The 27,297-nt window shown below is 42.5% G+C and overlaps 1 protein-coding gene across 2 annotated transcripts; it reads left to right on the forward strand.

The window, feature by feature from the left end:
• On the forward strand, nt 1-25,728 carry scyl2 (SCY1 like pseudokinase 2). 2 transcript variants are annotated; one of them, XR_014568836.1, is made up of 19 exons: nt 1-124; nt 3,807-4,003; nt 4,215-4,372; nt 5,110-5,254; nt 7,476-7,625; nt 9,039-9,260; nt 11,732-11,848; nt 12,323-12,448; nt 13,177-13,353; nt 15,325-15,447; nt 16,078-16,191; nt 17,532-17,664; nt 17,996-18,114; nt 18,349-18,449; nt 18,734-18,803; nt 20,081-20,158; nt 20,671-20,790; nt 21,503-23,216; nt 23,255-25,728. XR_014568836.1 is itself a non-coding variant. In XM_083758195.1 (18 exons), the coding sequence occupies exons 2-18, from the start codon at nt 3,827-3,829 to the stop codon at nt 22,106-22,108; spliced, it is 2,736 nt and encodes a 911-aa protein (XP_083614321.1). In that variant the 5' UTR covers nt 1-124; nt 3,807-3,826; the 3' UTR covers nt 22,109-25,728. The 2 variants fall into 2 exon arrangements, 1 of the variants encoding a protein (XP_083614321.1); XM_083758195.1 differs by having other exon boundaries at nt 21,503-25,728.
• The last annotated feature ends 1,569 nt before the right edge of the window (nt 25,729-27,297 follow it).

Consider the following 27,297-nt stretch of genomic DNA (forward strand, 5'->3'; position numbering starts at 1 on the left):
CGGTTCGGTTGTAAGAGATGGAGTATGTGTTGTTTCACAGCTCCCACTGACAGCTGTAACACTTGATGTGACCGGGCACGCACTCAGACAAGCCGACAACAGCGAGGGTTTCTTGGACACCAGGGTAAGCATGGCCGAGCTGTTGGATTCAACATTTTGGTGGATACACACATAGATATATATGGATACACAGGCGGGCTGTAACTGGAAAACGTTTAGCAGCTGTGTATCGTTAGCTCGTTTAGCTAAAGCGAACCGCTAGCTTGGCCACAATGCCTGCCAGCCAGCCAGTATATGGTGTAACTGCGTTTTGGTTGGACAGCAGAAACATTGGTAATATTCTCCAGCAGCTAGAGTCACCAAGACAACCATCATCCTCACTGTTTACTTGATGTGTTTATGCTGGTGCGCACACAACATGTGATACCATAATGACTCAACCAGACATGACACACTACTCTCTCTCTCTCTCTCTCTCACACACACACACACACACACACACACACACACACACACACACACACACACACACACAGAGGGCAATATGGACAATGTTTTACTTAATTTACTGGATACTTCTATTACATTTTGTAATGATATTGTGAATTTGTGGGGATGACTATTGGCACAAATATTTACACAGGGCTAAACGTTTAATACATTTGGCCAATAACTAAGACAGAATAGTCAGGTAAGTTTAGTTAATTAATAATTAATGCACTAAACTTACCTGACTACTATAAGTGAATTAATGATTAATTAACTTCAGCCTTTAAACCCAGGAAAAGTCAACATGTTATGCCATATTATAAGATATTCAAAACCCCCAGATATCGGGCTCGATCGCCACCCTCAGTCCCATGCTCATGGTTCATTATCTATGGTCACTATGCTTACAAAATCTAAGTGAGAAATGAGAATGACAACAACTACATTTTGTGTAATTTTGAGATGTTCAAGCTATGTTTTTAGAGTCATCAGACATTCAGACTACAATAACAGTCATGAAATGTCCAATGATATCTCAATATATATATTAGATATTTTTAATTGGGAGGAGTGACAGTAGACTACTCACTTGTCCCAATTCTTTTCAGACAGAGCATGAGTACAAGTACTTAATTTTTAGTACTCGCCAGTACCGATACAATAACTTTAATTTCGTTGAGTATCCACTTATTTTACCCCCTTTTTCTCTAATTTAATTTCATTGTCATGCCTAGTTGCCTACACGTGTCAGTTGTCATTTATGCTTGTAGATCGGCTGTTTCTGTTGTTGGGTCAAACTTGCTCCCGTTGCATTCGTTCAGCCTAGTGTCAATTGGATGTTTTGGTTCTCGGGTCAGAGTATCGGGGCCGCTATCGAGTACTTGAGCGTGGTATCAGCCTGAGTAACCGATACCAGTATCTGTAATCTTAATTAAACAATAATATTGTATCTCCACACACTGACATTGTTCAGCTGACCGGTAGGAAATAGTGGCGGTAATACATGTCACCGACTAATATCCACTGAATTCACATCATTTTTAAATTAATGTGAATCAGTTTGATCTGTAGGGAGAGACATCAGAGTGTCACTGATCTGATATAACTTTGTTTACATGTTCGTAGCTGTTGTCAATTGAAGAAAACAGTCCCCAGTGCACAGTAGTGCGACACTCGCAGATAACTGCATTTGTGAGATAATCTGCCACTGCTACTTTTGAAAGTAACGGAGTGAAGGTGTGTTGACTACTTGTTCAAAATTGTCACAAGTCAGCCCAACAAATGTATGATGAGCCTAGTCAAGAGGAACGATATCGGTACAGTCATGCTGATGAATTCTTTGAGGCTTATTTCACAACTCAATTTCACAATCTTGAAATCTTGCATTGTCTCCTTGAGCCAGGGAGGATGTAGACAGATGATGACAAAAAGCGAGCTGACAGCTACTGCTAAATTCTTTCTGGGTTATCTGTTCTATTGCTTTCCCCTCTCCTCCGTTTCAGGTCGACTTGGCTCCAGACCAGTCCTCACACACTTCTTTATAGCTGTTGGCTTGGCATTGGCTCAGTCAGCATTAGCTGCTGATGTGGTGTGTTAAATTAGAATTAACCATTAGAACCCCAGCATCCATATCTACAAGCTCATTGACACTTTGTGGTGTGAGCTTGTTAGCAAATTATTGATTAATTAATGATTTGATAATTGATAACCTTGTCAATTGATAAAAAAACGGTTAGTTGATAAGCATCTTTTTTTATCTCAATAAGGTAAATACATAAAAACATAAATGACCTTTTGCTGATATACAGAATGAATTCAAATGGCATTTTATATTCCTTACTCAAATTATATTTGAGATATAGGGCCGGGCAATGGCGTCTTTTATGAGGAATGAAGTTAAATGAAAAGTGCATCACATCATTATGCAAAAGCAGAGACGTTTCTGTGGCTACCAACTCCAAGGTGGGCTGCACTTTATGTTATCCGGCCCATATTGTGCATTCTGCGTTCCTCTGCCACACGTGTGCACACTGCACAGACAGCATTACTAGCTCAGTACTACTACTAGCTTATTCACAGAAAACTGTAGAACTAGAACCGCAGAATTTTCAATGGATTGTTAAGTGCCCCTCAACAATAGTATTGTAAAACACAGTGAATGGCTGTGTTTTGGATTTTAAATGGATCACAGCACCTATACTGCATGCCTGTCTGTCCTAGCCTGGATCCAGCCCAAAGACCCTGCCCACTCTCTGAGTGGACTGCATCTCTTGGTCTGGTGTTGTACTGTGAACCTATAATTTATTCGGTACAAAAATGTATTATCCAATGAGAATCGGTGGTGTGGGTGGGTCTAACGAACAACCAATCAGCGCCGAGGCCCGTTTCAGCGTCATCACACAGCGCAACAGACAGAGGAAGGAGGGAAAAACAACAACAATGGCTACCATTGGTTGAGGGAAATTCTAATCCCCTCCCCCTTGAAATCGCTCAGACAGGAGACAATGTCAGACTGAAGCTTCAAGAAAGCTACAGTCTGATAATCAGGCTATGTCTGTCCTGGAAGGGTGCACCCTCTTTCTATTCCTGACCTGTGAAGGTTTTTTCTTGGGTATTTTTCTTAAGTTACTGTTACCCGATTGATGAGGATGTAAATTAGGTGTGTCGTTGAGTATCGACTTTTCTGGCCTCTAACGAAGTACCATGTTTAACAAAGGGATGTTTGTATTTGGTTTGCTTCAGCGCTGCACTACAGACTGTCCCTGCAGCACAGGATGTAGCCCCTTAAAGAATGTTAATACTAGTTTGATGTAGTTTGTCTTCTGGCATCACAGGATTCTTCTGACGTGCTTTGTTGTGAATGGTCCATCAATGATGCATGTGTGATGCACTATTGTAGAAAACTCCAGGGTTATCTTCCTGCCCCTCTCTTTTTTTCAGTAATTGTGTGTAGTTAAAGGATGGCCTGGGAAATTTGTCTGAAATCAATATTACAATAATCATATGGATATTTTTAGATACCAATATCACAATGTGGCTTATATTTTCAAAATCATAGTAGGCTAAACAATGAAATTGATATTCGCTGCAGTGGATCTCAGTGATCACTGATGTAGTTCTGGGACACAAAACCTAACCCATCTATCCCTTAAAAAATCAATAAAAGGCGTAAGCCGCAAAGAAAAAAGAAAAAAAAGAAAAAAGAAATGACCAACTTGAAAGGTATGCCAACGCGTAACATGGGGGGTTAATAATACACAATTTCCTTTGTTGAAACGGTGCACGTCTTCTCTGCCCCCCTCCTCTCTCCACCTCAGCTGCCACGTCAGGCTCAAACATGGAGTCCATGCTGAACAAGCTGAAGAGCACCGTCACCAAGGTGACCGCTGACGTCACCAGTGCTGTCATGGGCAACCCGGTGACGCGGGAGTTTGAGGTGGGCCGCCACATCGCCAGCGGGGGCCCCGGGATGTGCTGGAGGATATACAACGGCAGTAAGAAATCCACCAAACAGGTGTGTGTGTGTGTGTTTTGGTTCATAGTCCAAGGTGTTGTTTACATTCCCATACACATGATGCAACACACTTTGTGTCAACATTGTAGGCAGTGAATTCAATGTACACTCAATTGAGGTATAACAACAGAATTGGTCAAATGGAGGAACAGATGTTGGCCTTGGAAAAAGCTTGTTTAACCATTTTGCTATTTTGCTATTCTCTCTCAAGGAAGTGGCAGTGTTTGTTTTTGATAAGAAGATGATAGATAAGCACCAGAAGTTTGACAAGGACCAGATCATTGACTCACTGAAAAAGGGGGTGCAACAGCTAACCAGATTGAGACATCCCCGACTGCTCACAGTTCAGCATCCTCTGGAAGAGTCGCGGTGAGTACGCAGCCTTTCACACACACAAGCTTAATTGAAAACGTGGCATGACTTTTCTATCCCTGTGTGTATGTGTGAGACAGATATTATGTGCATGTGTCCGTGCATGTGTGCATAGAAGCCATGTCCTGATCAAAAGACTGTGCAGCCTGGCTACTGAATAATACATAGTTCCTGGAAGCAGAATAAGGCTCAGGCTCTTTCCTACTCTTCTCTTCCTCTCATTATGTCTTATAATAAGCTCACTTTATCACATTACATTCTAACTTTGAATATATGTAGGTCAGGGCTGAAATGAACCAAAACCTTGAAGAAGACTTTGTCGAAACTTTGGTTGGTTTCGTAAAAAGAAGAAGAAGAAAAAAGAATTTTCGCATTGTGGCTATGAGCTGTGCGACCTCCTCTCTTTAAAACAGGGCTGAAATGAAAAACAAAAAATAAAATATCACAATAACTAGAAGGCCACCTTTTTATATTGATAAAAATCACGATATCTGTATGCCAAATTGTGTATTTGATGTAGCCATGTCTGCCTTCTCAAGTATTTGGAACTCTTGACTTGCTTAGTGCTAACAATATTGTGTATCATAATTGTATTTGTGTATCAAAATTGTATTTGTTATTAATGTGCATCTTCCTGTTCAGATCTCACTTGTCCTGTCAATGGATTCGTTGGGACTCGAAGGTTGACTCACTGAGATAAAACTGATGCATTATTTCTCTGCTTTCACTTCTAGGGACTGCCTGGCGTTCTGCACAGAGCCCGTGTTCGCCAGTCTGTCCAATGTACTGGGCCAGTGGGACAACCTGCCCAGCCCCATTCCAACCGACATCAAGGAATACAAACTCTACGATGTGGAGACCAAATACGGTTTACTGCAGGTGAGAGTATACAGTACAGACAGACAGGTAAAGAGAGACACAGACAGATGGGTGGGCATGTAGACAGACAGTCGGCAATTGTGTTGACACTGAGATACACATTATAACGACAATCAGTCGTTAGTTGTGGTATTCTAGAACTAGACGCATGATTCCCAGTTGCTCCAGTGATTGTGGGAAGCCAGTGGTTAACAAAAGAAGACTGGTTGTACTGGTCAGCCTTTCAGGCCTTTCTGGTTCAGGTTAGTAAGAAACTCCTAAAACACTTAAGGGGCACACCCATCGATGAATGTTTATTGAGCCGGCCAGTATGGTTGCAACATCTAGGGTTCGATTTCCTTTCATGGAATGTGTGACGAAAATAAAATACTATACATTACATATACTGTATTTAATGAAACCCTAACACACAGACATTGATCATGGCAGTAGACTGATTCTGAGCCTTTAAGTTTCAGCACTACATAGCCAATGTGGAGGTATTCATTCACATACCATGCACGTTTAAAGCCAGTTGAGCCTGCCCGATTCCAGGCCCCACCTTCTGTGTTGAGATGTGAATTCCTGACAAAGCTGTGTTTCATCTGCTGTGAAATGCGTTTTAATTGTGTCTATATTTGCAGTTGGGCCTGTCACAACAGGACACCTCTGTTAGTGTGACATATGTTATATGTTTTCCTTGATTCTAGAATCATAGAATTAATTGTGCTTCATACTTTGTTTCGAAAAGGGCTGGTGCCAGCCTTTTTGTCATCACTTTGTTAAGTAAGTTAAGTAAGACATTCTTTTGATCCTTTATAGATTCCTTCATAGAATTTCATTCCTCCAAACTATTGTCTCTGCCAGGCCACTGAGACCAGACGACCAAAGGCTGGAGTGTATGGCCCTCATTTATCAAAGCGGCGTACGCCAAAATATGGGTGGACGCCGGAATTCCTGCAATTTCCGGCATTTATCATTTCCGCAAAACCTTGAACTTGAACATGAGCCAGGACAAAAATCACGTTAGGTCTGTCGTACACAAGTGGAGCAGCATTGTCTGAACTGCTGACATGCTGTCACAGGCATCTAAACATGTTTATATGAAATTTGTAGGATATTTCCAAGTGTGCAAGCAATTAAAATTGCGCAATTAAAAACAATGTTGCAAGTTAGATGCTTAAGCCATTTAAACAGTGTTTTGCATGAGCACTGTTTGCACCCCATTGCACCCCCCCCTCCTGGAATAGTTAACTTCCATGACATGGATCGAGAGGCATTTGCAGTGCTGCAGCTATAGTCAAGTCTACCAACCAACGGGTAGGCTATAGTGCAATCTACAGCCATGTCTTTCTCGAGTTACATCTCGTCGTTTTAAGGATAAACCCAACGTGTCGCTCGAATGCCAAATGTGCCGTGCCGGCGTGCAAGTGCAGGGGGCCGTCCGACCGCATCGGAGATAGGTAGGCTAACCCAGCAGCCAGGCTGCCAGCCCACCAGTGCCACATGGTTTAGGCTGCACATTCATGCATGGGGGGGATTAGCGCATCCCCGGCCGATAAGTGTGAACGGTTTGGGGGACCATTTTAAAACAAAGGCGGCTTGCATGCTGTGGTTTACTAACCAGAAATGTGCATGCACAAGGCTCGAAGTTAAACTGGGCCAGCTCTAAACTGACTGGGCCATGGCCCGTGGCCCAATGGACCCTACGCCGGTGACACACAGGGACAATTGCTTGCAATTAAGTTGCGATATGTGCGTGTGCGTGTGTGTGTGTGTGTGTGTATGAGAGCTGAGAGAGAGGGGGGGGGGGGGGTGAGGCGGGCAGCAGGAAACTTTTTTTATTGGCCTTTTTTTTGCTTCATCGTGTAACCATGGTATTCATGGGTGTACTACAAAACCTACACTCGAATTTGGGGCAGATTTTACACTCAATTGATAAATGAGGGCCTGTATGTTTTCACCCTTGTCCGCCTGTCCGTTTGTGTGTTTACTTTGTCTGTGAACAGCTAATCTTCGGCACCATAAGACCGATTGGTGTAAAATTTCCACTTGTAATAGCGCCATGAGGAGGCCATTACGTCCAGATACGGATTTCCCAGAGTAGCATCTGTGGGCAACTCTGAACAGGATGAAATGGACCTTCAATGTTTTTCAATGTGTGGCTAGCATTAACATTTTCCTCCGTTACTTGTTTCACCCTCTTGCTGTTTAAATGACATCCTCTTCCTCCCCACCTCAGATCTCTGAGGGCCTCTCGTTCCTCCACAGTGGGGTCAAGATGGTCCACGGGAACCTGTGTCCGGAGAACATCATCCTCAACAAGAGTGGGTCGTGGAAGATCATGGGCTTCGACTTCTGCATCTCCTCCATCAACCCCTCAGATGCCGAGGTGTGTGTTATGAGCGGGAAAAAGAGCACTAAACGTAAATCTTGTAATGGTTTGTTCACCACCGTGCAGATAAAAAATAGGCTGCTTTGTAAAGAGAGGCTTTTATTTGAGTGTGGCCATTAAAACAGTGATAGAAGAGCTTACTTTTACTTACGCCTATAGCCCAACTTTGGGAAGAGCAGTGCTACCACAACTCCCAACTTATACAGTGCACAGTCTAGAAAAGGTATAGACAAACGTAGCCTTCATCAGCATTATGCTATCGCCAATGAAGGCATGGTGTGGAAATGTGTACATAGTTCAGTATGCTGCCGTGCCCAGAGGCGTATCTACAATAAGGCGAGGGCAGGCGTCCGCCTGTCCAAATCCATTTCTGGCCTGGCCAAAATCCATACAACAAGACCTGAGAGCTGATTGGCCGTTGCGGTAGAGCGCGACCCTCAATCACCCATTGGAATGTAAATGCATGCCTTTCAGCCTTTGTATCCTACTCGTCTGGCAGGTATATCTCTTTGAAAACCTTTAGTGCTACGATTGTGTGCGGGGAGACAACAATTAACGCATGATCTTGCCTGCCCAAAACGAAATTCCTGGATACGCCACTGGCCATGCCACCTTATTAACCCATTTTTGCCTGACCTCGAAATTAAAAAAAAATCTTCTAAAGTTTTCACGATTTTTCAAAAATAGCAGACCTACAAGCTCGTAGCGCGAGCTTGTAGATCTGCTATTTTTCAATAGCTAAATTATAACATGATGTTTAAAACACCAAAAGGGATTCCCGCCCAAAATGTGTTAAAAGTTACTGGTGGACAATCCGTGAGCACTGTTATATTCATTAAAACAAAGATGCCACAGCTAATATATGGAATTGACTTTAAAGCAAAATCTGGGACTTATTTTAAGGACTATAAACCTATTCCAATCATTCTGTGTGGTAGATTATATAAATACAATATAGCACCTCCGCAGTAGTTGGAGGTGCTCTCCCTACTCTTCCATTGTACTGGTTGACAATGTGCACATTTTTATTTGACCCGGATAGGACACTAGCTGCCAGTGCCACCATCTTTGTTGAAGTTAAGTCATGGTTGCAAGGCAGATTGTAGCTTTAACTCTTGGTGAAATGTTTTGTTGTATAAATTATCGGTACAGACCCTGAAACACTTCAGAACATTTTTGGATTCACCAGGCCTCCGTTTGAAAATGCTTGTTATTTGAGAACAGCCATTTATTGCTTAAGGTTGTTGCATTAAGCCTAATATACGGTTGCCCGCCGTTCTCACACACCACACCAAAAAAATCCGCTCACAACGTTGTGAGCTTGTAGATCGGCTATTTTCGAAAGCACGCCCAAGCAGTAACTCTGCACTCACAAACTTGTCTCACCCCCCCCCCCCCCCCCTCCTTCAGCCTAAGTACAAGTGCAAGGAGTGGGAACCCAACCTGCCCCCGCTGTGCCTGCCCAACCCCGAGTACCTGGCTCCCGAGTACATCCTGTCCGTCAGCTGTGACAACGCCTCCGACATGTACTCGCTGGGCGTGATCATGCACGCCGTCTTCAACGAGGGCAAGCCCGTCATCCAGGTCAACAAGCATGACATCTTCAAGAGCTTCAGTAGACAGCTGGACCAGGTAAGAGAGGCACGAGGGGATGGATGGAAAGACCAAAGGGTACGGTACGTTGTTGAGAAAGTTTTAGGACGTGTACTTACCACGTGACTGCTAGGGGGCCGAGCTGTCTATCCGTTTGTCCGTGGCTAATCTCGAAAGCCACTGGACCGATCAGCGCCAGATGTCTCAGTGCAAAGTCAATGACTGGTAGTACCAATAATCAAACTAAGGAATGTACTAGTGTGTATGTACTAGACCATATACTTAATAATAATGTGTACTTTAAAAATACTCAAACTCAGTGGCCTTGTGGTTAGAGTGTCCGCCCTGAGAATGGGACGTCGGGGTTCGATCCCCTGCCGGGTCATACCAAATACTGTGACCCAGTGCCTCCCTGCTTGGCACCCAGCATCAAGGGTTGGATTGGGGGTAAGTCCCTGCGACATACTAGCGCCATGTCGAGGGGGTGTACTTGTACTGTACATCAAGCTGCCTCACGCTATAGAACAGGAGATGGGCTCATGCCCCTATGGGCCTCATGGCTCGGCAAGGCTTACTTACTTTAAAAATAGCGGGAAAAAAATCCACAGATATTTATTTGAATGACGCGCAAAATAATCACTAATTTCCTAACGGAGAAGAAATACTATAGTATGTGCTTCCTGTCTGGTTATGATGGTTTGACAGCGAATTGCACACTGATACGGGGCGGGCAGCGCACCCCCGTGCCTCCGCCTCCCATCTTCTGCGTGTGTATAGTGTCAACACACTAACACAGACAGATGAAGCTCTGCCGCTGGCTCCCATTTGTTGAAGAGACATCTATACCAGAGCATGTGAGCGGAGCGGAGTGGCCGATAATTCCGCTCTTCGCTCTCGACGGCTTTTGTTACGCTCGCTCCGCGCTCACGTTCATCTCCCCCCACGCCGCTCTACGCTCGCTCCGCGCTCACTTCAAAATCCACCCGCTCCGCTCGCGCTCGCGATCACATGCTCTGTTGTAGCCCATCGTCATGTGTCCAAATCCAAAAGAACAGATATGTAAACTGTCGACAAGCCATGAGCGGTGCATTGGTGATTTGTATGTCTATTCTCATGGACAGTCCGTGAAGCAGATTATGCGTATGGGGCTGGGCTTGAGTCTGAGAGCAGGCCCGGCGCCAGGATGAAATGACTGAGGGCAATTGAGATTTTTGAGGGGGCACAAAGGCAAAGAGGTTGATTTAAGGGTGCAAACATCCCCTTTACCCCCCGTGGTGCCGGGCCTGCTTGAGAGACAATGATTGATGTAAACTGCTAGCCAAGCTTCCACAGTGCCGTGCCGTGTGCACTGAGCGGCTCGGAGCGGCTCGGAGCGGAGGACAGTTCTCGCTCCGGAAGTCAATCTGACCCATTTAAAAACCCACTCCGCGCTCACGTCAAAATCCCCCCGCTCCGCTCCTCGCTCCGCTCACATGCTCTGATCTATACATAATCAAATTATATTATAATGCTTAAGCAGATAAAGTAGGCTATGTACATATAACTACAGGCATTAATAACTACCGCATATGTATGATTATATAGCCTAAATTTAACAAACAGGCTTGATTGACATTTGTAAATATGTCAATACAAAAACTGCTACGAGGATAAAACCAGAAAAGCACTAAGGCTTCTTTACATCAGGTATAAAGTAAAAGGAAAACGTGACAACCGTATGGAAAAAGGGTCCGAAGAACTGGGAGGCGGTGGCGCGGGGGGTGCAATTCAAGTCTTCGTGGTTTGACATCTAGACCAATTCCTTGTGCCACTTGCTTGAACAACCCTGAGGCAGTGAGGTTCACAAGCTCACTGCCACTCACTGACATGAAGGTAATGCAAGTATGCAACCATGTCTCACACATGCACAATGTGTTTTCTCATAAATTAATGCCCTAGTTGATTTTGTGTGACTACAGCGTCACACAAAAGTAGCAGATCTACAAGCTTGAAACGTGGCAATAAACACAATCCTCCTTCGTTACTCTGACTTCCACTTTGTTATGATCTTCCGGGATAGCCGTAGAATTAGGGGCGGAAGTCGCTATGTGCATGGCGATTTGATTCTGATTCAGAGGGTTACGATTCCATTCATTCCGAATGATTGGGCTACAATCCGATTACGATTCCATTACCGATGCATCGTGGTGCCAATGCATGATTTATTTCCCCCTCACTGTGTGACTGATAAACAAAGTGCTTTCTAATGATCCATAATGAAAACACATGAATTTACTTCGTTATCTTGTATTGCTAATAAAAAACTAATGGAAGAGATGTGTCACTGTGAACTAGAAGGTTATATATATCAACAATTGCAGAAAACTCACAGGAAGATAAACAAGTCTTTCTTTGTAAATCGATTAGTTCATCGCGATTAATTTAAGAATTGATTCGATTTTCCACCCCTATGTAGAATATGGCTGTGATGCTAATGCTGGTATATTTCTCCCTGTCTGTCTCATCTACAGTTAAGTAATATGCCAGCTGCCACGCTGAAAAAGCTTCCAGAGGATGTGCGAGAACACGTTAAAATGCTGCTCAGTGTCACGCCCACAGTCCGCCCTGACGCTGATCAAATGACCAAGGTCTGAATCCTACGACACACACACACACACACACACACACACACACACACACACACACACACACACACACACACACACACACACACACAGTTCAGTCATTTGAATTCCATAGAATTCAGCATGTCTTCTATGGAAGCATGTTGCACACTGAAAATAGATAACAGAAATATTTGTCTTGCATTGACATTCAGACATTGTAAGCTTGTAGATAGCCTATTTACGGTTATCAGTCATTTTAAGATTAATGGGTATTTGAAGTGGTCAAACTAGAACTTCAAAATCTGCATTTTCTTCAACTGGATAACTGTATGGCTACCAAAGTATCACAATTCTACATGTACAATATAGTTCTTATTGTGTGGGGCCTAGTTTTGTTTATCATATCGCAGATTAAGAAACATTTTTCAGTTGTGAGATTAATTGTTTTGCTTTAATCCATGTGTTGTGTGAATCCTTTTGCTGTGTGTAATGCAGATCCCCTTCTTTGACGACGTGGGCGCTGTGACCCTGCAGTACTTTGACTCCCTGTTCCAGAGGGACAACTTGCAGAAGTCCCAGTTCTACAAAGGCCTGCCCAAAGTCCTGCCTAAGCTCCCCAAGGTAGCCACGACTTAGTGACTATAAGAAATGGTGAACAATCCCTACAGTACGTTTAGACAGTGGTGTAAAATAACTAAGTACATTTACTTAAGTACTGTACTTAAGTACAATTTGGAGGTATTTTGCCCTGCCCATGCTCTGGGGACACAGGGCCCATATTTGCCAATTGATCACACCTGATCGCATCGTTCCAAGTACTGTAGACCAGTGCCTAGCCGAGCAACGGAAGAGCTGTCATGAGTAAAATATAAAGCTTTCGTTTTGTCTTTACAGTCGCGCAAATTTATTCTAATATAAATAGAAATCATCTAAGCATATATAGCTTGTTGCTTAGCATGAAAAAAAAAGTAAAGATATTTAAAAATATATTTTCGTGAGCGGAAATGGCAGCTTCCTTACTCAGGATTTCGGGAGGTGTAGTTCCAGACTATATAGCATTCGGAGATTTTGGAATAGTTAGCTGCACGAGACTAGCCAGTGAAAATGTTGAGCAAATCCTGACAGAAAACTGTCAGGATTTAGAAGACATTTTATAAATTTCGACGTCAGGCCTAAATGGGTTAATTGTTTTGTAAAAATGAAACACACACACACATCACATCACGGTTTTTTTTGCCCTAATGTCTGTGCAAACCCGGGGTTCTGTTGAGGGGTTCCTTTTAAAAACACACAAATACAATACAAATGGATTATTGAGAATCCAACCTGAAGCAAGTTGTTTTCCTCAGAGAGTGGTGGTGTATCGTATCTTGCCGGCGTTGACCTCGGAGTTCGTCAACCCAGACATGGTTCCCTTCGTCCTGCCCAACGTGTTGCTGATCGCAGAGGAGTGCACCAAAGACGAGTATGTCCGCCTCATCATGCCTGACCTCACACCAGTCTTCAAACAGCAGGAACCTGTCCAGGTACGCATGCACTCTGCGCACACACACACGCACCCAGGCGTGCGCGAACTGGACAAATCAGACAAACACCGAGGTGCAGGAGCTGCAACGAATATCTGTTTCCACAGCAATGATCATTATTGTGAATGTGAACTGGTGTTCTCAATCTCGATGAATGGTTGAATAAAGTTAGACATTCTGAGTTATTCGAATAGAGTTTTACAATGACATAATTAGTTTTTTCAGTACAGTCTTTACCAAACTAATAACTAACGGCTCTCATAATCTCTGAAGAAGAAAAGACACTCAAATGTGCTATTTGCTGTAGATAAAGTTTGATTGATACTAGGTTGTGGTTTGTGCATGAGTTTACACAATTCTAATCCATTAATGCAATGAAATATTTAACAAAGTTTTTGCATGATATTGTTTGTCCTTGTGTAATGTGGTTGTGGTTTGTTTGTGGTTGACATAATTTGAGTCTTTGCTAACCCAGAAGTTAATATCGGCAATCGCCATAGGTTCTCTTCTCGCAATGTCTCAGGAATGCATTGAGAGATTGTCATGGTAGGTGCAAGGCATACAACCGCGATGCAGTTTTTGTTGATGCCTTCAGTTTGTGATAAATCAAGAAAATAGCTAAGCTATGTACAGTAGCAAACAAAAGCATATGCTGTATGTACACACATTGTTCAACAAGACAACCTCCACAGATGGAACACACATTTCTGTGATTTGTGAACCACACACACACTGTTTATGAACCATATTCAGTTAAAGTTGTTCCGTATAAAGTATTAAATAAACTTAATTTTGATAAAAATCATTCACTAGGATATGTTTCACAATGTCCATTCCACAAAAAAAATATTTTCATTTTTCATTTTTTTCTCTTCTCTAATCACTACTATTAGTCGTGAGTTTGTCTGCCCCTGACATTGTACATTATATATTATTTGTTATATAAGCATAGCGTTTCAGACAATGTAGTTGTTGCCTTCAAAAAACCAGGACTCTGCAGTGTTTCTTCTTTTGAGTGGTAAATGGAAGTAACGCACTATGACTTCAATATCCAAAAAGAAAGAACACTTAAAAGCATACAAATTTATGGTTTTAGACATTAACTGGTGTAATTTAACAGTATGTGAAACTCCCTTACTGTATGTTGACCACAGACTTTATTTCCGGGATGAATTGAAAAGAAGGAAATCTGACGAGGTGAACCCATGACTCACTCACTTCTGGGTTTTGGCGCTACAAACTGTAACACTATTCACAGTATTCCATCACAGGCATATCTTGGCCGTCCATATAATAGCCAATGAGCTGTGGCCTTGCACCATATTGTAAAACAACACATGTCATGAAAATACTATGAATTGCATGGTTCATTGTAATAACCTACTACTGTATGCAGCATGTTATATGTGGTTACTGTATGTCAACTGTTGTCTTTCTCTCTACTTTTCTCTTCATGCCCTCTCAGGCTAGCAATATGGTGAGTGGTCGCTGCTTCGAGGATTGTCCAGTAGTGTGTATTTAATATACAACAATTAGGAATTAGTTACTAAAACCACTTGACACTTTGTGAGCCCACGCAAAACTTTCAAAAAATCACTTTCACCTAGAAACTCCATTCACACTTTTTATAATTCAGCTGACTGTGGAGACACATGCTGGAACTTTTTACTTTGAAATGTTTTATAGTTTCTGAGTTATTTAACTTAAATGCCCAATGCATTCTCAATGGCAATAACACAAACTTTGGCACCACGTATTTCATTTTTGTTTTCAAAGACGTCTTGGGCACAGCACGTGGGGTGTTACCAAAGACATCCACAGAGGTCTTGGGCACAAAATGTGTTAAATTGTTCTTTCAACACTCACTACTTCATTCTTCATAAGGATATTTAACTTGTGTGTCTTTCATATTCACCTCTCTTTGTTTTTTTAATTCCACTCATTACCTTTGCCCCAACCATGCTGTTCCAGATCCTGCTGATCTTCCTGCAGAAGATGGACTTACTGCTGACCAAAACACCACCAGAAGAGATCAAGAACAGTGTCCTGCCTATGGTCTACAGAGCTCTGGAAGCTCCCTCCATACAGATTCAGGTAGAGGCTGAATTAGGGTGCTTCAATCCTAACCACGGTCTGAGCAGTTAGTAGGACATTGCAAAAGTATATCTAGGTCAAGGGCTGAACTGATCTGGCACTTTTTATTTATTTATTTTGTATGTTGGTACAGATTTCAATGTTTTTTGTTTGTTTGTGTAATAAAATATAATGGAAGAAAATCCGATTTTTATTATGGATCATTAGAAAGCACTTTGGTTATTAGTCACACAGTGAGGGGGAAATAAATCATGCATTGAAATCGAGATCGATCGTGATGCATCGGTAATCGATTTATAATCGAATCATAGCCTTCTGAATCGGAATTGAATTGAATTGTCAGATACCTAGAGATTTCCACCCCTTAACAAATACTGTAGGGTATTGTTACTATTGTATAATAAGTGGTCGTCTCCATTGAGGCTACATTTAGCTTTGATTAACTGTCTTGTTGCTGTGCATACAGTTTGTTGACCATATCCAAATCGTGGCCACAATTTGAACATGATATATCTTTTGAGCGCCACACACAAGAGTCTTGGAGCAACAAATCCAATCCAATTCAAAATCATCCACACTGTCTATAGCCAGAGTGATATTAATATAACATCCTTTCCTATGCCCTGACAGGAACTGTGTCTGAACATCATCCCGACGTTTGCCAACCTGATCGAGTATCCCTCCATGAAGAACGCCCTCATCCCGCGCATCAAATCAGCCTGCCTCCAGACCACCTCGCTAGCGGTCAGTGCCTCTTTCTGGCCATCCGGCTTCACTTTTATTCGTTCGTCCCTTCTTTCTCTGCTCTTCTCCAGCCGAGGGTTGGAGGTTAGGTTAGTCAAACAACCTCCTGTAGAAATGGATTTTAAGATGGATTTAAGACTCGTTAAAGATCTAGTTTTCCTGAGTTCCTCTGGTAGGCTGTTCCAGAGCCTGGGGGCCTGGGGACCAAATTAGCCTTATGACTCTCCTTCAATAGACCCTGACCAGATGATGTAAGAGTACGTGCAGGCACATAGGGTTCAACCATATTACATAAATAGCTCGGAGCTAGAACATTAAGAGCTTTAAAAGTTAGCAATAAAATCTTAAAATCTGTCCTGAACGAGACTGTTTACATTATGTATCTAGCTAGCTGGCCTGCCTGTTGCTAGCATAGCATGCATGTCATTGACAAGTACAATGTGCAATTTGGAAAACGGCTTATAACCAATAAACATTTGAACCCATTTTGAAAACTTGGAAAAGTGATTTGCCCAGAATAGGGACGGCAGGATGAAAGTTGTCAACATGCAGAGAAATAAAATGATTTTTCTTTTAAACATTTCAGGTGCATAGGTACTTTGTCTGTGTGATGTAGACCTCTGTTCCTCTGTACCCAGTACCCACCTTTATTGTAGGCCTTCTTCCCTCTGTAAATGGTACAAAAATGAAATAGAAATGTTTCATTTTTCTAACCCTAACCCATTCACGCACAGTCGCACACATTTACACAAAGACGGTGGAAGAAACCATGCAAACCACCAACCTGTAACTCCTACAGACTCCAAGACCTGCACTGGCACTGCCGCCCCCCTCTTTATACTCGCCTGCTTCTTTTGCTTTCCAGTTAACCATTATGCCACAATTATTGCATAATCGCCTAATCGCAATTATTTCAGATAATCGCATTTATTTTTGCATAATCGTCAAACATTTGCAGGTTGAGAAATGTCCATACATTTTTCAAAAACAGCAGAAATAGCAGATCTAGAAGCTTACAACAAGTGTTGTGAGCTTTTTTGTATATTATTTGGAGAAAATAATATGTAAATTATAAAATGTGTCAGTGATTTCTTTGTATATTCAAGCTATTTGTCATATCTGCCCTGTGCAATTTCTGATTACGAAGCCTAAAAGGCAAACAGAAATACAAAATTGTAACGTTCCAATGTTCAAGGCAAAAAACACAATTCCATCGTTAATCACAATTAATCGTCAACTTAGTTTGTTTGTAATCGTGACAGCCCTAGCCACCGTTTGACCGACTCTGTCACTGAAAGTTTAGTGGTGCAGCACTAAACCGTAGACATTCTGACTTCTAGGTGCGGGTGAACTCACTGGTGTGTCTGGGGAAGATTCTGGAATATCTAGACAAGTGGTATGTCATCGATGAGATCCTGCCCTTCTTACAACAGATCCCCTCTAGAGAACCAGCTGTCCTCATGGGCATCCTGGGTAAGAAAATAACTGAGTGTGTGCTAACTATTTAACTGAATTCTAACTTCCTGTTGTGAGGAGGAGGTGTTGAGCAGCTGACATAGCACTCACTGGAGACAAAACTTCACACGCCTGGTGGCAAAGATTTTCTCGAGGCACAGAACGTACAGGGAAGTGTTACGTCAGATGTTTCAAAACATCTTCCACACATTACAATGCCAGGATTGGAGGTGAAAATTGTCAAAGGCAAAAATGAGTGACAGTACAGTTGTTTTCCCTTTACTAACCTCAGATATTGAGACGGATGTATGAATGATGAATTGGTGTTTGGTTGATTAAATGTACCCAGGGATCTACAAGTGCACGTTCACCCACAAGAAACTGGGTATACCAAAAGAAAACCTTGCCTCTAAAACCCTGCCGCACCTCGTCTCTCTGAGTATAGACCACAACCTCAACCTTAATCAGGTACACACACACACAAAATACCATGTCTGAAATCCATCAGAATATCACCTGCTGAAAGTAACAGTTATAGTTTTACTTCCATGTGGTCTAATCATGTGGTGAACATCAACTTAATATGATTTTTCCAGCTCTCCTGGTTCATTAAAATGTCCCGTTTCACCAACCGTCTTTATCACATCAGAACCATATAGATTGATCAGTTGATGGATTGATGCGACTGCCTGTTTGTTTCAGTTCAACGCGTTCATGGTGGTGATCAGGGAAATGCTGAGTCGTATGGAGGCCGAACACAAGACCAAGCTGGAGCAGTTGCACGCCATGCAGGAACAGCAGAGGTTTGTCTAATCATTCATACTGTACAATAGCAATAAAGTAGAGAAGTTTGCTCTCCGTAAAGGACCGAAAAGCTGAAGCCAGACCCGAGAGGCCAACCTTAAAATCCACAAATAACAAAAGGCTCGCACAGACATTGAGGTGATGTACATTAGGTATATATTTTTGCTTTTTACCCAGTTGATTCCTCCCCACACAATGCACTGTTGTGCACATAGGAATATGTGTAGTTACAAATATCCCCCCCCTCCCCCAGGAGTAACTTGTTTGGTCTCTTCCTTGATAGGAGCATGACCATCTCAAACCAAGGGAACCAGTCAGAGGAGAACAAGAGGACCCCCAGTCCAGGAAATCAGGTGAGAGATCAATTCCTTCAGAGACACAAATAGACTGTGACTGTTAGATTTCACCTGTCACATGGCTGGCATTGGCTAAAACGGTGTCGGGATTGGAAGGTCACCCCTGTTTGTCCCTAGCTCCTCCTGGCATTATGTCGACGTGTGCTTGAGCAAGACGATGACTCTACAGGCCCACACATAATCCAGTTATAGGTGATAACCTACTCACCGCAGTGGTTGGAATAATACATCATGACGTCACTTAACACCCCGAGCGGCAAGGACAGAGTTCTCCGTTCAATCCATTAGTAACGCCTAGTGCTCAGGACGGAGATTGATAAAAGGATGGAGATTCATTGATATCAAAACCGATCACATCGCTCCACAGCGTCTGTTGCGCAACATTCAATGTTATTTTCCGGTGGGACGTCGTCGAAATTGTTCCCCATTTTAGCCGATGAGACCGAAAATCTTAAAACGTGAATAACTCTTGATCTAAATCATAATGTCCAAAGCAAAGATTATGTGTTAGGCGGTCCCGTCGCTAGTCGCGTTAGAATTAATCATACCTCCCGTTGTGTTTTGGCTACATCTCATCTCATCTAGCTACTTCAGCTACATCCGGGATAGCGCCTGGTCTGTCGCTAAATGTGCTTCGCTGCTATAAATCGCTGGGCGCTCTGATTTAATGGATTAAATAACCCAGGGTGTTTGGGGTGTTAAGTCGTGGTGATAACTTAAGCGGCTCACCGCTCACCCCAACACATCTCTCTGTTACGCAAACTGGAGTTTGCTCTGCTGTTGTTGTGTGAATGTGTGTTTGAATGTGTGTGAACGTGAGGCCTACATATGCCATGCCATTATTACATAATCGCAAAGTATTTTGTATAAGCATCAGAATCGTTTTCCATTCATCTGCATTAATTCTTCTGAATCTGTTCATGAATATTCAAGATTTTCAAAAATAGCAGAAATGGCAGGTCTACAAGCTCACAACGTGTCACATTGTGATGTGTTTGTGAGCTTGGCTATATTGGCTAATTTAGAATTGGAATTATTATATTACATTTTGGACATAGTACATTATTTATTTGGATTATTGCCGGTACAGGTGATTCTCAGTCGTTATGTTATGTTATGTCTGTCCTGTGCAATTTGTTTACAAAGCCTCAAAGGAAAAAATCGTCAATTCATAATTCAAATTTCATGTGACAACCCCAGGCATAAAGGAAAAGGCTCAGAAGAATAGATGATGACATCACTGTGCCAGACTGACAGCCTGTCTTTGCTTTCAGATTGACGATATGTTTGGCAGCACAGGAGTTAATGGAAAAGAGAATGGACCGTCAGCACTAGCCTCCCAACCAAATAGAGTACGGAAACTTCTTGTTCATGTATTTACTTGCACAAATTAACTCTCATTCATCCCTATTCTGGAGCAAACATTCAGCGAAAAGAGACTATCTACAAGCTCAATCTACAAGCTCACAAATGTTTGCAACATGTAGATCAGCTATTTTTTGGTGAAGAGATTTGATCTTGAGGGAATTGGTAACGCACCATATAGACCACTGAAGTCCTGGTCGTCACTGCCGCTAGATGGCGCTATACTCCTAGTTTGTGGGGTTCTGTTGAAATCCCCACAGGGGGATCTTTGATCGACTGAGTTAGAAACATAAACAAATCACCCCGACCATTTTACTCATATGGATATGAAGCATCGACTGAAGGTGGAAATGTACAAATATACCCAAAGAGTAACACGATTATGTATTCTATATAGAATCCAGCTAGATCATTTTAACTTCAATGGCTCTTCTTTAAAAAGAAAATCTAAGGTTTTGCTTGATCCATCTGTCCTGCTGTGCGTCTTCTGTCTGTCCAGATGTCTCTGACTCTGGAGGAGAAACAGCGTCTGGCAAAGGAACAGGAGCAGGCAGCTAAACTGAGGAACCAGCAACCCTTGAACCCCCAGTCAGTCAAACCAGCAACCAGCACCACACAGGTAAAACACAGCATCTTAGCTGTCCATCGTGTCTGATGATGGCGCTTGCTTGCGCGCGCGAGCACACACACACACACACACACACACACACACAGAGCTGCTGCATCTGGAGCAGGACCCCCTTCCAAATCTTGCTGGAGTGGGCGGTTTGTAAATACGTGCAGCCGGCAATGGACGATTCAAATAAAACAAACCTTGTACTGTCCAGCAATAAACCAGATATAGCGCACGCTGCGCACCTGAAGCATGTGCTTTACCATAGCTTGATATGAACATGTTTATCTCATGGCTTAATGCAGAGGAGAATTTAATTTCAAAATGTTCCTGACAGGTGTGTAATGCATCTATTAGTATTTAAGCAGTAAGTCCAGCCGAGTCCACTGTTTCGTTGGCCGTGGTGCTGGGATGGCTGTCTCTATTTCTCTCTCACACTCATTCTGTGATTATGATTGTAATGTTTTTGCATCCCAATGGAAATATTACGGGAGTATGCGGTACAAGTTGGTAATATTGCGGGACTAAACAACATAAAAAATGTAGTTGCGAGCAGGAGCAGCGTCAGTGCGTGTCGTCAGAAGTGAAACGGGGCGGGAATGGTCAGAAATCCAGCGGGCGGGAGTGGGACTAAGAAAACATTGCCTCGCAGGGCTCGAGTATACATCACACAAGTTCATGTCCCCTGATTTTCCATGCTCCTTGTTTTGTGTGTCAGGCTAAGGATCTAACCAGCAGTCTTCTCAACAACATGACGTCTCTAAACAGCCTCTCATTGGCCAACACACCTCGGCTGCCGCCCGTCCAGGGCAGCACCTTCCCCAGCTCCACCCCCATGGCTGGCTCCATGGCTCCCCAAGTCTCCAATGGCTTCAACTCAACCATGGGCTTCCAGGCGGGGGCCATGAGCATGCGCCCCCCGGGCCCTGGCCTCTACGGGGGCATGGCCACTACCACCAGCACTCCGAACTTCACTGCCCTCAGCCAGAACCAAGGGCCCCCGGGACAGACGAACAGGGCCCCCGACATGTCGGCCTTGGACAATCTTTTCAGCGGCAACAAGGCCAAAGTCAGCCTCAACCAAATGGGCCCCAAGCCAGCCCCAGGAGCCGCCACCCCTTGGCTCAATCAGTATGGATCCACCCAGACCAATCAGACTGCACCGTTAAACATGGGAGGGGTGCCCAGTGGGTTTGGGATGCAGGCCAATCCTTTTTTTAGTCCACAGAACTTTTCACAGCCCGCTCCGACCCCTGGTGCAAACCCAGGCGGGGTTAAACAGAGTGCGTCTGTCAACAATGATCTCAAAGACTTATTTGGCTAAAACATAGATATAATTTAACTAAAGAGACAGGATTCAAAAGATATTATTTTAACTACTGTAGACAAAAGAGCCTTGACTTCGTACAGAAAAAGACAGTGAATGTGGTGAAAAGAAAATAATCAATCCTCGATAGGGTGTTGCTGTATGTATTTTTGATCTTTTCTGATCTGATTTGAATCGAATTTTCAAAGCATTTGTACGCATTAGCCTGTTAAAACGCACTCGCCCCTACTACCCCCCCAGCCGAAACTACTAAAGATGAAGGGAGTTGGAGGTTCTTACTCTACTGTGTTCCTAACGATGCTGGACTTTCCTACTCTTTCTACTGTTAAGGATCTATGAAAAAAATGTAGGGGTGTGCATACATCAAGCGTTAAATATTTCCAGTGAAATTTTATCTGGGAAATTCTCTAGGGCTGTCCCCTCATAGTCCTTACTTCCTATGACTATCGATTTAGAATCAGCCCTAGAATGATCTTTTTAACCACTTTCAACCTAGCATCCTAACTTTAGGTAATGTCGAATGAATTTGAAGACATTTTTGGCCACATGACACTCGTACGACAACGTATAAATCAGGCTTGGGTGGTCAACTGTTGCTCTCATTTCGGAAGATTTGGGACTGCTTTGATCCTCTTTCTTTTTAAAGGCATGCTTGTCTGAGCTTCATGTGATAAGGAAGAGATGAGGACAGAGTGCAGTGGGTGTTACTGTAGCTAGAGTCAAGCTGATATATCGGTCAGTATTTGACTCTTCCTTTTCTTTAACAACATCGGTATATCAGCAATTATGCAGCGTGTGTCCTGATCTTTTTTTTCCAAGATCATCCAATCTACAAGCTCACGTGTTGCAATGTGATGCATTTAGAGCTTGTAGATGAGCTATTTTAGAAGACATTTTTAATACAGCTTATAGTGGTTACATAAAAATTTGTTCCGTTTATGTTTTATCTATCAAAACGATTTACTTATTAAAGGTTCTCAAGTAGAAACTTTAATCAAATCTAAATTTTTCAAGTCGATTAGAAAGTGTAGCAGTTTGACGGTGGTTTAGGACTCTCCAAAATCAGGGTTGACATATAGCACTGACTGGTTGAACCATCGGTACGGTACGCGACTCCAAGGACATGGTCTATAAGGGGGGCAGGGGTTGACATCTAATGTCCTGCAGCTTAAGTCCTTCAGCTTAAGACTAATAACTACAAGTTGTTGGCTTTTAGATTTTACATAAGTTATTTTTGGCTATAGCAGCACCCTTGTGCGATGGAATATACATTTTGCTCTAAAGGCCATAGCTTTTTAAAGACCTTAAGAATTAAATGTCCTGTCTGGTCTTCATTCTTCCTCTAGTATTGTCCTTCACCACCTTGTCTTGCGTGGTCAGATCTACCGTCTTACATGATCAATTCCAGCAATGGAGGGTCTGTCTGAATCATAAGACGGCGTGTCCTGGTTTTGCTAGAGGAAAATCTCAGGTGAAATCCCTGATTGGCTGCAGGGCTGTACCAGGAAAGCAGTCTATCTCACTTTTTATTTTTAGCTTGGGGGTGGTACTTAATTAACCACTTTCAACCTGGCATCCCTATTATGGGCATGTCATGGGTGAAGAAAAAAAACACTTAATTTCTTTTTTTTTAAATGGCACATCTACAAGCTCAATATGTTGTGTGCTTGTAGTATTTTTTTTAACTTCGTTTTGAAATTGTTTTGAACATTTATTTTAATTAAAATGTGCCCCCAGACCCAGATGCTTGACTACTCACCACCTCGTTGCTCGCGTTAATCAAGGAGTGAGTCTGTGAACACGAGCCCTGCATTCCCTTCAAGTAATGGAACCTTTTTTGAGCTTTTTTTTTTTTTAAAGACTGGTTGTTTTCTGTTGCAGTTTTTGTCCGTTTACTCTGTGAAGGGGGTTGGGGATCACAGCCATTTCACATCACTTGAATGGCTAGAAGGGTATCCATTGGAATAGTTGGATGTATGAAGTCGGTCTGTCAGTAGTGTCTGTCTCCTCCTGACCTTCTGAAGGATGCCTGGAGATCTAGGACCACACACTGCTTAGACCTTAAGCCTGATCTATACTTTGTCGTATGACTCACCGAAAACACTTTTTCTGAGCATCACGGTCATACGACCAAGTATATTATAAGGCATTAGGCTGTCGTGCCTTATATGGCAACATGTTTTGCTTTTCTACGGCAAAGTTTTACAAATACAAAATAGTATCTAATTTTGATGTTTCTCCCCCTTGTGGAGCATTTCACGTGCTGAAGTTGTCTTTTTGTTGCATGTTACTGAACTGACCACAGAAGATAGAATGATCGATCTTTTCCACTGATTATTAATGACTCGATGACCAATATTTATGAATTCATCTCACTCATCACTTGACGTGCTATGATAATGCAAACCTTTTTTTAATATATATATATATATATATATGGTATCATATCAAATGATGTGTACAATGAAGAAACCGGCTGTCTTTAGGTATTTTGAGTTGAGCACTTTTCAGCTTGTGGGGCGACCTGTGCTGCTGTTATACTATGAATTATATGATTATAGTTAATTTAAAATGCAGTGCTCTGTGGGGGCCTTGGTATTCTTTTTTAAATGTTCTTGTGATAGCGACAGAGGCCTTAGAGTGGCGTGCAATAATCTTTATGGGTGGGCAAGGGCAACGTGTGACTTGATTGGCTCCAGTGGCCTTCTGTTTTGTTTTTTTGTTTTCTTCAGTTGCACTGATCTCATGAATCAGTGTATGGGTTAGTAAGATTTGCAACACAGATTGAATTGGGTGTTGTTTTTACCTCTTTGAACCTACCATCCCAATTTTGGGCATGCATGTCATAAGCAAAAGGTTTTCCATTTTATTCTTGGATAGCAGTTATACAAACGCCCAACATGCATTGTTAGCTTGTAGATTGGCAGTTTTCGCAGTACGAGACACTTAATAAAATAGTGGCTAAGATGCACCTTGTATTTGTTATACCGATGGGGAGATCTGTTAACATGCTGAAGTAGCTCAACTATTACTCTTACAGGTTGTGCACACTGCCTGCATGGCATTGTCATTGCCTTGTAAATTATGAACCACTTTCAAGTGGTTCATAATTTACAAGGCAGAACATTATGGTCAAAATAGATCTATGGATCTGCTATTTTTGGCAAAGACATTTTTGTATAGAGGCAAAATGTAGTTGGCCTAGTATAGACCCGTAGGGGACACCAGTCAATAAAGGACCACTCTTTTTAAGTTCTACTCTTTCTCCCCATTGGTCAAGCAAGACCTCAAAGTAATTTCTTATTGGATGAAGGTCAAAGTAATTTCTTATTGGATGAATGCAGTTTACCCTCTGCTGTGATCGTCCCTATTTGAGAATGTATGCATATCACAGAATGGATATTGTTTTCCGTTTTTCTTTTTTGTTCATCCTGGTCAGACTCCAAAGCATAAAACCTATTCTTATACAAGAGTTCTGGTTGTTTGTATACTACTGCTGTCATAATGTGTAGTGTGGACTCTTATGAACCTTGTAATGTGTGTTTTAAGGTGATGTTACATGAGGTGGTTCAGTAAAAATCTGTACATATATATGAAAAATACACAATCTAATATTCTCACTGTTTGGTCTTTTATTCATGTGACAGTTGGGTGATGGTTTTATATGCACTATTTGAAAATCAAAGGAGGTTTTTATACTTTTTAATACAGTAAAAGGCATTTTAACCACGTGTCACGTGAGTAGATTACCTTTCTTTGCTGTAGAGAGGGTAAAAAGCCTCTCAAAATATTTCTTGTAACCAGTGGAATAATATGATAGGAATAGGAACCTTAAATTGTTCCTTGTTTTGCTGAATGGGGACCCTGAACCCTGTTTTGGTGTTTGGATCGGGAACCAGGTCCAACATTGAGGAACCAAACTATTCCACTTCCATCACATTTGGAACCGTTTCTTGAACCAGTTCTAAAACGTTTTTATTTCAAGGACCACCATAATGCAAATTTATAGTAGCCTGGCTAATAAGCCAGACCGAATCAGCCGTTGGCAAAAAATAATGCCTGCCAGCGGTGTGATTTGAGTCTGGCTTATTAGCCAGGCTAAGGGCCGATTCATACTCCTATTTTACCGCTGTTTCGGCGCTGTATTGCCGAAATGATTTCGGCTCGTCAGAAATTTTCAGTAGCACCGAAGAGCCGACTTTAGGACGGTACCCGCCCCCCCGAACCTCAAATGACGTCAAATTGTAGGCTCTACAGAGCCGAACCGACTTTTATTCGGCTCTAAAATAGGAGTATGAATCGGCCCTAACCCTAAGGGCCCATTCATACTCCTATTTTACCGCTGTTTCGGCGCTGTAGTGCCGAAATGATTTCGGCTCGTCAGAAATTTTCAGTAGCACCGAAGAGCCGACTTTAGGACGGTACCCGCCCCCCCGAACCTCAAATGACGTCAAATTGTAGGCTCTACAGAGCCGAACCGACTTTTATTCGGCTCTAAAATAGGAGTATGAATCGGCCCTAACCCTAAGGGCCCATTCATACTCCTATTTTACCGCTGTTTCGGCGCTGTAGTGCCGAAATGATTTCGGCTCGTCAGAAATTTTCAGTAGCACCGAAGAGCCGACTTTAGGACGGTACCCGCCCCCCCGAACCTCAAATGACGTCAAATTGTAGGCTCTACAGCGCCGAACCGACTTTTATTCGGCTCTAAAATAGGAGTATGAATCGGCCCTAACCCAGAAGGGTTAGGGTTATTTTTGATTAATTGAACAAGGTGGACCCTCTTGTAAACAATTGTAATGCTTTGAGTCGTCCACTCACAGTTAACAGTGTTTGTATTGAGTTGTGCTTGAAATGTACTTACTGTAATTCTGCAAACTTAATAAATATTTCAATCAATCAATCAAGGATACCAGCTCTACCCTTGTACCCCATGAGAATTGCTGATCTAGAAATGATGGCCTACAGTATAAATAACTTAAAGGATGTTTACAAACCTTTAAATGCACAAGTGCATTTCCTAAATTAACTTAATTAAGCAGTCATCGTCTGACTGTCAGACAGACGATGACTGTCTGTCAGACAGAATAACATGAGACAGAGTCTGTCTGTCAGACTCTGACAGACAGACTCTGTCTCATGTTATTCTTTCTTATAGAGAATCTGTATACAAGATCATTTCAGAT

The sequence above is a fragment of the Protomyctophum parallelum genome (assembly GCF_964188405.1).
Source record: "Protomyctophum parallelum genome assembly, chromosome: 22".
Lineage (NCBI taxonomy): Eukaryota > Metazoa > Chordata > Actinopteri > Myctophiformes > Myctophidae > Protomyctophum > Protomyctophum parallelum.

Excerpts from the sequence above, each read along its gene's own strand:
- scyl2 (XM_083758195.1), top strand. The coding sequence starts at position 3,827 with ATGGAGTCCATGCTGAACAAGCTGAAGAGCACCGTCACCAAGGTGACC. Across the intron at positions 16,192-17,531 it reads TCCAGACCACCTCGCTAGCG|GTGCGGGTGAACTCACTGGT; the intron begins GTCAGTGCCTCT and ends TCTGACTTCTAG. Across the intron at positions 18,804-20,080 it reads CCCCCAGTCCAGGAAATCAG|ATTGACGATATGTTTGGCAG; the intron begins GTGAGAGATCAA and ends CTTTGCTTTCAG.